Source organism: Musa acuminata, chromosome BXJ2-6 (genome assembly GCF_036884655.1).
Source record: "Musa acuminata AAA Group cultivar baxijiao chromosome BXJ2-6, Cavendish_Baxijiao_AAA, whole genome shotgun sequence".
In the NCBI taxonomy this organism is placed as follows: domain Eukaryota; kingdom Viridiplantae; phylum Streptophyta; class Magnoliopsida; order Zingiberales; family Musaceae; genus Musa; species Musa acuminata.
The window spans coordinates 3,342,501-3,357,500 of record NC_088343.1 but is presented as its reverse complement, the minus strand read 5'-3'; the positions used below and the strand labels follow the sequence as shown (position 1 = coordinate 3,357,500).

At 37.9% G+C, this 15,000-nt stretch overlaps 3 protein-coding genes across 3 annotated transcripts in view; 1 reads left to right on the top strand and 2 right to left on the bottom strand.

The window, feature by feature from the left end:
* The window catches only part of LOC135613577 (probable nucleoredoxin 1-2), a 2,676-nt gene extending 1,208 nt beyond the window's left edge, over positions 1–1,468 (top strand). Inside the window, exons 3-6 of the mRNA XM_065110600.1 lie at positions 1–265; positions 365–466; positions 542–1,000; positions 1,076–1,468. The exon at positions 1–265 is cut by the window's left edge and continues 29 nt beyond it. Coding sequence (XP_064966672.1) covers positions 1–265; positions 365–466; positions 542–1,000; positions 1,076–1,468 — 1,219 coding nt within the window. The remainder of the gene's footprint in view (positions 266–364; positions 467–541; positions 1,001–1,075) is intronic.
* A 2,491-nt stretch (positions 1,469–3,959) lies between these two features.
* LOC135613576 (probable nucleoredoxin 1) lies at positions 3,960–5,108 on the bottom strand. Its single transcript, XM_065110599.1, has 3 exons — positions 5,022–5,108; positions 4,064–4,543; positions 3,960–3,974 (listed from the first exon to the last, which is right to left on the bottom strand). Exons 1-3 carry the CDS (start codon positions 5,106–5,108, stop codon positions 3,960–3,962), a joined length of 582 nt encoding a protein of 193 aa, XP_064966671.1.
* Positions 5,109–11,712: 6,604 nt separating this feature from the next.
* LOC135613574 (probable nucleoredoxin 1-2) lies at positions 11,713–14,388 on the bottom strand. Its single transcript, XM_065110598.1, has 6 exons — positions 14,277–14,388; positions 13,303–13,782; positions 12,916–13,209; positions 12,715–12,816; positions 12,181–12,639; positions 11,713–12,105 (listed from the first exon to the last, which is right to left on the bottom strand). The coding sequence occupies exons 1-6, from the start codon at positions 14,361–14,363 to the stop codon at positions 11,713–11,715; spliced, it is 1,815 nt and encodes a 604-aa protein (XP_064966670.1). The 5' UTR covers positions 14,364–14,388.
* Between the last annotated feature and the right edge of the window lie 612 nt (positions 14,389–15,000).

Genomic DNA, 15,000 nt, shown 5'->3' with positions numbered 1-15,000 from the left:
TGTGGCTTTTTACTTCTGGTTTAATATTCCTGATAAATATGGTGGTCCCCATAAGTTGACTCTGGTGCTGGCTGAAATCTATAGGAAGCTTAAGGAAGCCGGGGAGAGCTTCGAAGTTGTGCTGGTGCCATTAGATGATAATATATCATCCTATGAACAAGGCCTGGCAAGCATGCCATGGCTCGCGATTCCTTTCGAAGACGAGGGCTGTGAGAAGCTTGTCCGCTACTTTGAGCTCTGGCCCTTCCAATTACCAACCGTGCTTGTGATTGGTGCCGATGGGAAGATTATGCTTAAAAATTACGATAGGCTCATCTCCAAGTATGGAGTTATAGCATGGGAAGCATTCCCGTTCTCTAAGTAGCAACTGGATTTATTGCCAGAGAAGGCAAAGGCCGCACAAACACTGGAATCTCTTCTTGTTGCTGGGGACCTCGATTATGTCATTGGGAAAGAAGGCTTGAAGGTAATGAATCGAGCATATAGTGAATCCACAGCTTGGTATTGTCAATGGCTAAGCCCTCATCATTGTGTTTGACAGGTTCCAGTGAAGGAGCTTGTTGGCAAGACCATCCTCTTCTTCTTTGCAATGAGTGATTCGTTTCAATGCCAGAAATTTCTTCCCATGCTGATCGAGGCATATCACAAGATCAAGCGCATGGACAGTGCTTTCGAGGTGATCTTTGTCCCTATGGGCTATATGGATTCGGGTGCTTTCGAGTTCTTCTTACGCATGCCTTGGTTGGCGGTGCCGGTGGATGATGAGAGAATAAGATCGTTGGAGAACACTTTAGAAGCTCATTACGTCAACACCCTGGTTGTCATTGGTCCTATAGGTCAAACGATCACAGAGAACGCCGCAACTTCGTTGAAGATGTATGGAGCCGATGCCTACCCGTTCAGTGAAGAGAGGATCAAGGAGGTAGAGATGGCACAGACACTGAAATATCTTCTTGTTGCTGGAGACCTCGATTATGTTATTGGCAAAGAAGGGTTGAAGGTAATGAATCGAGCATATAGTGAATCCACAGATGGGCATTGTCGATGGCTAATCTCTCGTCATTGTGCTTCACAGGTTTCGGTGAAGGAGCTTGTTGGCAAGACCATCCTCCTCTTCTTCTCGATTCGTAGGTCCGGCACATGTCGCGGATTTCTTCCCCATCTGATCGAGGAATATCACAAGATCAAGTGCATGGACAGTGCTTTCGAGGTGGTCAACATCTCGATGGATAAGGATCGGGATTCCTTTGAGGAGTTCTTCTCCGGCATGCCTTGGTTGGCACTGCCGTTCGGTGATGAGAGGAAGGAATCTTTGAAACGTACTTTCAAAGTCGATATCCTCTACCCCTCCCTGGTTGCCATTGGTCCTACAGGTCGAACTAGCACAAGGAATGTCATGCATTCGTTGGCGACCCATGGAGCCGATGCCTACCCGTTCAGCGAAGAGAGGATCAAGGAGTTGGACTAAAAGATAGACGAGATGGCAAAGGGATGGCCTGAGAAAAGGAAGCATGAGCTCCACGAGAATGGGAAGTTGGAGCGGAGCCAGTACGACTTATATAAGTGAACACTTGCACAATTGTATTTGGTGGGATTAGGTTAGACTATTCCTAATTTAAACATAGTTGATACCTAAGGGATCTGACCTAGATCATTAATTAAATTGTCTCATATGGTCTGGGGATGCAATTCAACCTAAAATGCAGCCCCATATAGCAAGATGGTTAAGCTCATCATCTTGTTATTGCATGAAATGCATCAAGATAGTAGATTTAGTTTTAATGTGTTGCTCTGTCTTTAATCCAGTGAATGCTTCCATTGGTGTCTATTATGCTTAAAGAATCACACAGAGGGTATATTGGTTAATTTTACATGCAAAAACACAAGTCAATTGTTTTGGATGTCAATCATGATTTCTTATATTTGACATATCAAAAAATTGGGAAGCGAGGAAATACAATCTCAGGGAAAGTACATTTTCTTTTAATAGAAACTTTACAGTTGATAAATTCCTTTCCTAATTTGTTGACGCAGATATGAATCTGATACAGCTGCTGCTTCCCCGATTTTGTGATGCATTGGATTGCTGGTTTATATCCTATTTCTCTTCTGAGGTATTAGAAGATAAGCTTCGATTCATACTTGTTGTTATCAGGAAAAATACCTTCCGCCTTTAGCCAAAAGAGAATATTAACTTTTTTCTTGAGGTTGAGGGCTGCTGTGAAGTAAGAAAGTTGATCGAACGTGGACAAGGAACACGTGCCATGCTTATCCCATTCATGTTGCTAGAACGAGTGGCCATCGCTACTGGGACAGCGAAAACTGTGCCAGTGTTGAATCATCTCGCCAATCAAAGGGTCCATCTGCAATCGAAGACAGATAAAAAAAAACGATGAACGACTCACACTCTCATTTTGCAAGATACTTTTACGATAGAATAGTTTATGTTAGAGCCGAACATACATTACGTCGGTTGTATTTAGAAGCTGACGGCATATTCTTGTCACAAGATGGAAACATTCCATTGCGAAAAGCGAGCCAAAGGCCATGGATGATAAAAAAATTTTCTGGATACCTCGTACTCATAAGACAGCAACGGTTGACGTTGCAAAATGATCCGGGCCACTAGATGTTTCAAATCAAACGATTAATATAAAGAAGAACAACAAGATAGAAAAAAAAATAGACTTACCTGAAGAACCAAGTGAAAATAATCATAATTGGACGCAGCTGTGGTGGAGAAAACCAGCAAGAAAGCAGTGGTGGAGAAAACCAGCAAAAAAAGGGATGACAAGTGATGTCATGCTTCAGCGAGTTAGGCTTCTGGGCACGTCGGAAGGCTTCTCCTTTTTCGTATGTGATCATCATAAGATTGCATAAATATTACTGGTTAGCATGCCTGAGGTGAGTTTAATTAATTATCTATAAGATATGTGCATAATTGAAAGAGAAAGAAAAAAAAAAATAACTTAGGTTGGGTTTAATTATCTATAATTATCTATAGATCATATGCATGTGCTGTAGAGCGAAGATGGTAGCTCTGAAGTACATGTTTCTTTCTATGCAATGAGAGATATTCTTCAGCAGAGGGAAAATAGTCATCTCTCCTAGAAATAGAGAAAGACAGTTGGCTTTGAATCATCAAAGATTGAACTCCTGTAGGAGCTGCTCCATGAGAAGAGAAGCTTTGATCGAGAAGCTTTAATTGTTTGGACCATGCCGCTTGACTATTGCTGTCCTCTACATCTGTAATAGAGCCTCACAAAGAAGAATTATCATCAATCATGATGAGAACTTTCTTCGATGCATAGCCTCTACTTCACAGCAGCCCTCAACCTCAAGAAAAAAATTGATATTCTCTCTTGGCTAAAGGCGAAAGGTATTTTTCCTGATAACAACAAGTATGAATCGAAGCTTATCTTCCAATACCTCAGAAGAGAAATAGGATATAAACCAGCAATCCAGTGCATCACAAAATCAGGGAAGTAGCAACTGTATCAGATTCATATCTGAGTCAACAAATTAGGAAAGGAATTTATCAACTGTAAAGTTTCTATTAAAAGAAAATGTACTTCCTCTGAGATTGTATTTCCTCGCTTCCCAATTTTCTGATATGTCAAATATAAGAAATCATGATTGACATCCAAAACAATTGACTTGTGTTTTTGCATGTAAAATTAACCAATATACCCTCTGTGTGATTCTTTAAGCATAATAGACACAAATGGAAGCATTCACTTGATTAAAGAAAGAGCAACACATTAAAACTAAATCAGCTTCAGCTACTATCTTGATGCATTTCATGCAATAACAAGATGATGAGCTTAACCATCTTGCTATATGGGGCTGCATTTTAGGTCGAATTGCATCCCCAGACCATCTGAGACAATTTAACTAATGATCTAGGTCAGATCCCTTAGGTATCAACTATGCTTAGATTGGGTTAAATTAGGAATAGTCTAACCTAATCCCACCTAATACAATTGTGCAAGTGTTCACTTATATAAGTCGTACTGGCTTAGATTGGGTTTAATTCTCTTCCTACAAGGAGATCATCGATTACCTTGGATCCATCATTGGAGATCAAGTAGTCCCGGGACGGCGAAACCAACAGACTTCGAAGACTTTGTTCCTTCTTAGCAGCCGCCTCCAACTCGTAGAACCTCTTAACAGTAAATGGATACCCGTTTACACCATATTTTGCCACAGCTCGGAGACCTTCTTCGTTAATGACCATGCCAATAGCGGCATCATATATGACAAGCTGAGCGGGATAATACTCCTCGAAACTGTCGAAATGATCATGTAGCCTTTCGCATGTGTCGGAGTCTGCAAATGGGACTGCCAACCATGGCATATATGAGAAGTACCTATTGAAGGTCTCCTCGCATGAATCACATGACACGAAGACAATCTCGAAATCACGGCCCTCCGTGGACAGTTGATTGTATACTTTGATCAGATCATCAGTGACGATTCTTTCGTAACAGATGTCCGACAAGAAGAGACCAAACTTTTTCCCGTCAAGACTGCTGATGGCTACCTGAACAAATCACAGCTTGTCAGTGAGAATCTAAAGTTGCCATGCATTATCCATACTTCAAATAGGGAAAGATTGGCATTTTAGCAATATGCCGTTCGCCTTATCTTATTCTCTTCCTTTTCCTTCCCTCCTAATCTTCTCTTAATCTCTCATCCAAAACTCAACCCGTTAGGCTTTGATGCATCCTATTGCTTTATGTCCCTTACCACGGATCAAAAGATGCTCTCTTTGCTCTTGACGAAGACAGAGCATCCGTTTGACATGGTGGAGATCTCAAAGGCAAACAAAGACTGTCCGACGAGCATGGAAGACTAGTTCTTGCTTCGAACAAAATCTACTAAATCGAGGCTAGCTTAGATTGATAGGCAAATTCGACGAGTTTCTAACTTTCTGTAGCAATAGATTGATAGGCAAGTCCCACAAGATCCTAACATGAAGCTCAACAATTATTAGTAATTGACGGAAGACTTTCGAGTACCTTCTCGCCATTGTTACGGATGAGAAAGGACCTCTCAGTTCCGGAGAGCAACGACACCACATTGTAATGCCACTTCTCCGTTGCCATTTGTTCTCTCTGTGGCTAAATCCTTCTCTTCTTTTATCGTACGCCAATTATCATAAATAAATCATCACTTGAAATCCATAATTTTCATTAAATTTAATATTCATTAAATTTTTATTAAATTTAATATTCAATTAAATTTTTATTAAATTTTCATTAAATTTAATATTCATCTCTTCTTCTCTGAGGCAAAATTTTCATTAAATTTAATATTCATGTACTTACAATAATATAATTTATGAACTAAAGTTACTTGGTCGTGCTAAGAAAAATTTCCTTTATTCAAGTAGGTTGATCCGAAAATAAATATAAAATAATATATATAAAATATTTATATTTTCATATGATATGATAATAAATCAAATATGCTTCAAACTCATATGTCAAATACAAATTTATGAACCATTATAAACAATAATAATTTTTATTTAATAAATAAAATTATATATCGATTATATACAATATATCTCTATCACATACATAATCATCAACTAATATAAGCATACATCGAAAACCCGATGGTATTCGATAGCGGATGAAGAGATATTTCTCTGGAGATAAATATTATATTCTCCCAATAATGATGGAAAAAACTCATCTCATACTCCTAACAACCGACAAAGTGATATCCTTTACCCGTTTAAATGGGAATATATTTCTTCCTGGATGGTAAAAATATCCAATTATCATATTTAATAACTCATTAATCCTCGAAAAGGATTACCCTATATATTCTTAAGCTATCTAATTATTAACATAATTTGATTTGAAATGCAAAAACATGAATTTCATGAAATTTATTGATCAAATAAATAAGTATTGCAAACTAATTAAATCCACTTAAAGAATAAAGGTAAAACATCATAATTTTTATTACATTTATTAATTAAACATGATTTTCTTTTTATTCATACAGCTTTTAAGATAATTTTAATTTCTAAATTTTTTATATAATTCAAAATTTATAAACCTTAATATGATCATTTGACTAATATTTTTTAAATATATATATATAATAAATTGATGAAAGATAGAAGATATACCTTCTTCGAAATAAAGCTTTCTCTCAATCTTCCCATTATCCGGCTCCACTCCACCAGTGATAAATAATAAATAGCCTGACCCCCTCTTTTTATAGGGGAGGAAGAGGAGCAAGGTCGTTAGCGGGAGAGGTTTTCCCCTTAAGGATATTTTTAAAAATCACTTTTTATATTAATTAATAAATTAATTAATCAATATAATAATTAAATTCTTAACTTGCCCACACCATTAAGAAAATAGAATTTAAATATTTTCTTAAATATATAATTTTTAATTATTTCTTATATATATATATATATATATATATATATATATATATATATATATATATATATATATATATATATACACACGTATTCAAAAGAGCAGAGATTCGTTCTTCCAAAAGAAATCCCCTTCCTGTGTCATCTTCATTGTTTCACAAAAGCGAGATATTTTATGATTGACAGGAATATAAAAAATTTACATTAAAAAAAAACAACTACAATTTTCATGTACATTTTATAGAATAATTGGCAAATAGATATGTGATATAGGAAGAACCTAAAAGCTTCACAATTTCATATGAAAAACTATATTTTGCAAGGGATTCGTTAAATAATAATTAAAGGAAGAAGCTGTAATAATCCAACCACCCCTGCAGTTCAAACAGAGAAACACGATGATCAGAATATGAAATCAAGTCATAACAAGTTATTACAATCATTTGCCATAATTTACATATTATGAACACATCATGCTTGATATCAATTGTGGTCTCATCAGAATACTTGATATCAATCGGAGTATGGAACTTAAGATATATTGCAAACTTTCTCACTGGCTGCCATCCAGCTAAATTCTTGGCTGCCATCCAGCTAAATTCATAACTTTCTCACTGCACGACACAAAATCATCCTTATAGTTCAGAAATCATGAAATGTTATAGTTTTAAAGGAGGCAACACTATAAATTTCTTCCTAAATCAGCTGCTAAATGATTATAAATGTAATCCCATAAATGGAAATTGCATAAGATGAGACCTAGGTACATCCTCCAACTTTTGCAATCCACTATGCACACTTTCTTATTTCAGCTCTCCCCCAGACATGTTTCTGATGACCGAAACTTGACAGGTGAAACTGTCAAACAGGCTAGAACATGTCAATCCTTACAGTTATGCATACTGACAATCTAAAAGATAGCGGTAATATAAATCCTGAAAAATCTCCTGACATCACTATAGGAGATATTTACATAAATTAGATTTGATTATGCAGATGAACCACTAGGTCTAGGACAAGCCCAACAATAATTAATGAAGAGAAAGAAGCACAGATTTCAAGCACAGAGATGACTGCGATGTTCATTCAATTTTAAATTAGAACTTCAAATATTGATCTCTTGGATTATACTGCATTTTTTTTTAAATCTAACTGACTGAGATTGAAATATTTACATGACTCGATTGAATGCATTAACTCTTCAGCTCTAAGTGAAAATTATTAAGAGGAAAGCATTCGCCATACTGATGTTCGCATTCCGGAAAAATGAATGTCAGTTATGGAAGGGGCATCGTAAAGCATGGGAGACATGACCACAATAATTAAGCAGCTTAGTCCTTTAATAAGTCCTTTGTCTATGCACTTGTACCAGTACAATATTCAAAAGCTGAAGATTTCATGTCGAAGGCGATTAAATTGAAAACAAAACATCATTTTGGCCTAAATCTCCCTTAATGTTAGATGCAAGAGAAAATTGAATCAAGGTTTGAGTGATAGATAAAGGCAACAGGTGCAAAGCAATAAAGGAAGTCGTCCCCTAAAGGTTCGAAGAAAGAAGGCTTGTGCCAGCAGCAGCAGGAGAAAAGTCAAAATATAAGGCAGAGAAAAAAATGAAAATGAAAGATATTGCAAAGCAGCAGGATAAACCAAAATACAATTGGTTTTCAACGCAAAGCAGCAGGATAATCAGCATGTGGGGACTAGCACAAGACATCATAGTAAAGCATCATATCATGCTAGCCTATTACATGCATGTCCCACTCCATGCAACTAATAAATCTTTTATTGAAGTACATAATGATTGTTTTAAATCTTCATATATTAAATATTTTACTTGATAAAAACAAAATCAATCTATGAGGATCTCTGATCCTAGATATCTGTAAACAATTTACTAAACATAGTTATCAAGAAGCATGCCGATGTGAAATTGTGCACTCAAGAAAGCACCTCAATTGTGGGATCTTCCTTTAAACTATGAAATTACCTACCTGCTTGTTACATACTGTGCTTTATATCAGGAACAATGCTAGATTTACAAGTGAGCTAAATGCAATACATAATATGTCAATCTTCTGTCCCAAGAAATTTACATACAACAATATTGATGCCAACACGTTGTCAGAAGAAATTTAGGATCAATTATGATGCTAAGAATTTAAGGGAGTCATTTACGATATTTGGTTATTCTAGAACATATCTACTTTTGTAGAAGGTTGAAACCATGAAAACCGAATTTCCTATAACATCACATGATTCTTGTTGTGGTTGACACTAAGAAGCTATGCTCTAAAACTAAACACCACAAAAAATAAAGCAACATTTACTGATGTCACAAGTTAAAAAGATTAACTAACCGGATATTTATTCCAAGTGTAATAAATGACATCCCACAAGCTCGCACTTTTAGTACTTCATCCCCAAAATAATCCTCAATACTAGAGTTTTCATCCTTCTGCAAAATACTTAGAAAAGTTAAAAAGCTACTTCGAATATTCATGTTGTCATGAAAGAACAAGTATAGAACTATCAAGTCAAAAACAAGAAACTAAGAAAGAATGTTCAACGTCATTTGACTCAACTTTTAAAAATGCTAGGGTTCATCAAATCAAACAAACATCACCTAGATACTTATTATGGAATCTCAATCTAGCATATTATATATTAGTTAAAAGACAACTACCAAGAAATTTATGACATAATACTTCCAATTCACTGACTAATTTCTCAGAGATTTCAGGTTAATTAGACTTTTGTGCTTATAAAGATAGCTTGGTAAAACTTGAATCATCATTTAAAGGCAAAAAGGACACCTACCAGACTTCTTCATAATAACCTGTATCTAATCAGAAACCTTAGCCAGTAGGCAGGATAATCATAATATCCCATTAGAGAAGCTTCAATAAGTGGCATATAACTTTTCATTTATCGGTTTGAACAAAAACTAAAAATCACTTCCGATCACTACATTAATTTTGCCTTTCAACACAAAAAGAAGATTATCACTGAATCCAATATAGAATAGTTTTTCTCTTTCTTTGTTTTATTCTTAATCAACTAGTTTAAAGGAGCAGATATAAACTGACAAGTGATTTTATGGTAAAGGCATTGAGTCAATCAACTAATGATTTTTTTCCACCAAAACCAATGAATATTTTCAACACCCTCCTCATGGGAATCCAAGGACTTGAAAGGAGTCCAAGTTGATGAAGCTAGTTGCTAACAGTATGCTACTCTGAACAAAAAGTTACATCCACGATAAAGTAGCTAGGCTTATACACAAGCAAATAAAGAATGATATTTATGATAGACGATCATTATAGCACTGAAAATCAAAATTAATGACCAAAAGATACCATCTAATCTGGATCATTCAGGATGCACATATTAAGATAAAAAAAAAGATGTCATTCATGCTAGATACATCAAAGAACTCACAGGCATCCAGTTCAAAATTGACAATATGAATAAAAAACCAACCTTTATGTTCATGGGACCAAGGATTGAAATTTCGTACCGAATCGAATTTCGAGATTTTCTCGGTATGATACTGTGTACCGAGCTGTCACGGCCTTAGCTGGAATTACCTAAGGCGTGAGGCACCCTTGCGGCCAATGACGCGAACTTAGCTTGCGTTGCCTAAGTCGCGAGGCCCACTCGTGGCAAAGACGCGAACTTAGCTTGCGTTGCCTAAGTCGCGCTCCGCCCTTGCTATATTGCTCCGCAAAGGGTCAGCCAACTTGTAACCTCACGCAGGTCCCGAAGGACCTGTAAAAGAGAGAAAGTTGATTAGTTCGAAAGGGCGAGCGACGGACAAGTCCCGAAGTCTCGCGAAAAGGGGAAGCTTTATAAGCAAATCAGTGAGCACCTTGTGTGCACAAGAGAAAAGAGGGAGAAGGAGAAAACAAGGCTTTAGAAGGATGAACGAACAGCTGCAAGCCCACAAACAGCCGCTCACCTGGTCCCTGGCGCGAAAACAAGTCCCCGTAAAGGTCACGTGCGAACTTGTGAATGAGAGTTCAACGCCCGGTATATAACCGAAGCCCCATCCAGCCCTGTGCCACCCGGGGGGTTCAAAGGGGCTGAGATGGTAGCTCATATGGGTTTAATTATCTATAATTATCTATAATTATAGGTTGGGTTTAACTTAGGTTGGGTTTAATTATCTATAATTATCTATAGATCATATGCATGTGCTGCAGAGCGAAGATGGTAGCTCTGAAGTACATGTTTCTTTCTATGCAATGAGAGATATTCTTCAGCAGAGGGAAAATAGTCATCTCTCCTAGAAATAGAGAAAGACAGTTGGCTTTGAATCATCAAAGATTGAACTCCTGCAGGAGCTGCTCCATGAGAAGAGAAGCTTTGATCGTTTGAACCGTGCTACTCGACTATTGCTGTCATGCTCCATGAGAAGAGAAGCTTTAATTGTTTGGACCATGCCGCTTGACTATTGCTATCCTCTACATCTGTAATAGAGCCTCACAAAGAAGAATTATCATCAATCATGATGAGAACTTTCTTCGATGCATAGCCTCTACTTCACAGCAGCCCTCAACCTCAAGAAAAAAATTGATATTCTCTCTTGGCTAAAGGCGAAAGGTATTTTTCCTGATAACAACAAGTATGAATCGAAGCTTATCTTCCAATACCTCAGAAGAGAAATAGGATATAAATCAGCAATCCAGTGCATCACAAAATCAGGAAAGTAGTAGTTGTATCAGATTCATATCTGAGTCAACAAATTAGGAAAGGAATTTATCAACTGTAAAGTTTCTATTAAAAGAAAATGTACTTCCTCTGAGATTGTATTTCCTCGCTTCCCAATTTTCTGATATGTCAAATATAAGAAATCATGACATCCAAAACAATTGACTTGTGTTTTTGCATGTAAAATTAACCAATATACCCTCTGTGTGATTCTTTAAGCATAATAGACACCAATGGAAGCATTCACTGGATTAAAGACAGAGCAACACATTAAAACTAAATCAGCTTCAGCTACTATCTTGATGCATTTCATGCAATAACAAGATGATGAGCTTAACCATCTTGCTATATGGGGCTGCATTTTAGGTTGAATTGCATCCCCAGACCATATGAGACAATTTAATTAATGATCTAGGTCAGATCCCTTAGGTATCAACTATGTTTAAATTAGGAATAGTCTAACCTAATCCCACCAAATACAATTGTGCAAGTGTTCACTTATATAAGTCGTACTGGCTCCGCTCCAACTTCCCATTCTCGTGGAGCTCATGCTTCCTTTTCTCAGGCCATCCCTTTGCCATCTCGTCTATCTTTTAGTCCAACTCCTTGATCCTCTCTTCGCTGAACGGGTAGGCATCGGCTCCATGGGTCGCCAACGAATGCATGACATTCCTTGTGCTAGTTCGACCTGTAGGACCAATGGCAACCAGGGAGGGGTAGAGGATATCGACTTTGAAAGTACGTTTCAAAGATTCCTTCCTCTCATCACCGAACGGCAGTGCCAACCAAGGCATGCCGGAGAAGAACTCCTCAAAGGAATCCCGATCCTTATCCATCGAGATGTTGACCACCTCGAAAGCACTGTCCATGCACTTGATCTTGTGATATTCCTCGATCAGATGGGGAAGAAATCCGCGACATGTGCCGGACCTACGAATCGAGAAGAAGAGGAGGATGGTCTTGCCAACAAGCTCCTTCACCGAAACCTGTGAAGCACAATGACGAGAGATTAGCCATCGACAATGCCCATCTGTGGATTCACTATATGCTCGATTCATTACCTTCAACCCTTCTTTGCCAATAACATAATCGAGGTCTCCAGCAACAAGAAGATATTTCAGTGTCTGTGCCATCTCTACCTCCTTGATCCTCTCTTCACTGAACGGGTAGGCATCGGCTCCATACATCTTCAACGAAGTTGCGGCGTTCTCTGTGATCGTTTGACCTATAGGACCAATGACAACCAGGGTGTTGACGTAATGAGCTTCTAAAGTGTTCTCCAACGATCTTATTCTCTCATCATCCACCGGCACCGCCAACCAAGGCATGCGTAAGAAGAACTCGAAAGCACCCGAATCCATATAGCCCATAGGGACAAAGATCACCTCGAAAGCACTGTCCATGCGCTTGATCTTGTGATATGCCTCGATCAGCATGGGAAGAAATTTCTGGCATTGAAACGAATCACTCATTGCAAAGAAGAAGAGGATGGTCTTGCCAACAAGCTCCTTCACTGGAACCTGTCAAACACAATGATGAGGGCTTAGCCATTGACAATACCAAGCTGTGGATTCACTATATGCTCGATTCATTACCTTCAAGCCTTCTTTCCCAATGACATAATCGAGGTCCCCAGCAACAAGAAGAGATTCCAGTGTTTGTGCGGCCTTTGCCTTCTCTGGCAATAAATCCAGTTGCTACTTAGAGAACGGGAATGCTTCCCATGCTATAACTCCATACTTGGAGATGAGCCTATCGTAATTTTTAAGCATAATCTTCCCATCGGCACCAATCACAAGCACGGTTGGTAATTGGAAGGGCCAGAGCTCAAAGTAGCGGACAAGCTTCTCACAGCCCTCGTCTTCGAAAGGAATCGCGAGCCATGGCATGCTTGCCAGGCCTTGTTCATAGGATGATATATTATCATCTAATGGCACCAGCACAACTTCGAAGCTCTCCCCGGCTTCCTTAAGCTTCCTATAGATTTCAGCCAGCACCAGAGTCAACTTATGGGGACCACCATATTTATCAGGAATATTAAACCAGAAGTAAAAAGCCACAATCTTTCCTTCGAGATCCGACACGGCAACCTGCTTCAATTTAACGTAGATTAGATGGTGGTAGTAAGCTGGTGGATCAAGAATGTAGTTTAATTCTCTTCCTACAATGAGATCATCGATTACCTTGGATCCATCATTGGAGATCAAGTAGTCCCGGGACGGCGAAACCAACAGACTTCGAAGACTCTGTTCCTTCTTAGCAGCCGCCTCCAACTCGTACAACCTGTTAACAGTAAATGGATACCCGTTTACACCATATTTTGCCACAGCTCGGAGACCTTCTTCGTTAACGACCATGCCAATAGCGGCATCATAGATGACAAGCTGAGCGGGATAATACTCCTCGAAACTGCCGAAATGATCATGTAGCCTTTCGCGTGTGTCGGAGTCCGCAAATGGGACTGCCAACCAAGGCATATCTGAGAAGTACCTATTGAAGGTCTCCACGCATGAATCACATGACACGAAGACAATCTCGAAATCGCGGCCCTCCGAGGACAGCTGATTGTATACTTTGATCAGATCATCAGTGACGATTCTTTCGTAACAGATGTCCGACAAGAAGAGACCAAACTTTTTCCCGTCAAGACTGCTGATGGCTACCTGAACAAATCACAGCTTGTCAGTGAGAAACTAAAGTTGCCATGCATTTTCCATACTTCAAATAGGGAAAGATTAGCATTTTAGCAATATGCAGTTCGCCTCATCTTATCCTCCTCCTTTTCCTTCCCTCCTACGCCTCTCTTAATCTCTCATCCAAAACTCAACCCGTCAGGCTTTGATGCATCCTATTGCTTTATGTCCCTTACCACGGATCAAAAAATGCTCTCTCTCTGCTCTTGACTTAGACAGAGCATCCATTTGACATGGTGGAGATCTCAAAGGCAAACAAAGACTGTCCGACGAGCATGGAAGACTAGTTGTTGCTTCGAACAAAATCTACTAAATCGAGGCTAGCTTAGATTGATAGGCAAATTCGACAAGTTTCTAAGTTTCTGTAGCAATAGATTGATAGGCAAGTCTCACAAGATCCTAACTTTCTAAGGTAAGCATGAAGCTCAACAATTATTAGTAATTGACGGAAGACTTTCGAGTACCTTCTCGCCATTGTTACGGATGAGAAAGTCCCTCTCCGTTCCGGAGAGCAGCGACACCACATTGTAATGCCACTTCTCCGCTGCCATTTCTTCTCTCTGTGGCTAAATCCTTCTCTTGTTCTGTCACACGCCAATTATCATAAATAAATCATCACTTGAAATCCATAATTACAGAGGCAAAATTTTCATTAAATTTATATTCATGTACTTACAATAATATAATTTATGAACTAAAGTTACTTGGCCGTGCTAAAAAAAGTTTCCTTTATTCAAATAGGTTGATCTGAAAATAAATATAAAATAATATATATTACATATTTATATTTTCGTATGATATGATAATAAATCAAATATGCTTGAAACTCATATGTCAAATACAAATTTATGAACCATTATAAACAATAATAATTTTTATTTAATAAATAAAATTATATATCGATTATATACAACATATCTCGATCACATACATAATCGTCAACTAATATAAGCATACATCGAAAACCCGATGGTATACGATAGCGGATGAAGAGATATTTCTCTAGAGATGAGTATTATATTCTCCCAATAATGATAGAAAAAACTCATCTCGTACTCCTAACAACAGACAAAGTGATATCCTTTACCCGTTTAAATGGGAATATATTTATTCCTGAATTGTGAAAATATCCAATCATCATATTTAATAACTCATTAATCCTCGAAAAGGATTATCCTGTATATTCTT

What these genes read in the sequence shown, in the direction of transcription:
- LOC135613574 (XM_065110598.1), bottom strand. Translation starts at nt 14,363, where the DNA reads ATGGCAGCGGAGAAGTGGCATTACAATGTGGTGTCGCTGCTCTCCGGA. An exon ending in TCCGTAACAATGGCGAGAAG is followed by an intron (nt 13,783 to 14,276) that starts GTACTCGAAAGT and finishes TGATTTGTTCAG; the next exon opens with GTAGCCATCAGCAGTCTTGA. An exon ending in TCCAATTACCAACCGTGCTT is followed by an intron (nt 12,817 to 12,915) that starts GTGATTGGTGCC and finishes TTCTCTAAGTAG; the next exon opens with CAACTGGATTTATTGCCAGA.
- LOC135613576 (XM_065110599.1), bottom strand. Translation starts at nt 5,108, where the DNA reads ATGGCAACGGAGAAGTGGCATTACAATGTGGTGTCGTTGCTCTCCGGA. An exon ending in TCCGTAACAATGGCGAGAAG is followed by an intron (nt 4,544 to 5,021) that starts GTACTCGAAAGT and finishes TGATTTGTTCAG; the next exon opens with GTAGCCATCAGCAGTCTTGA.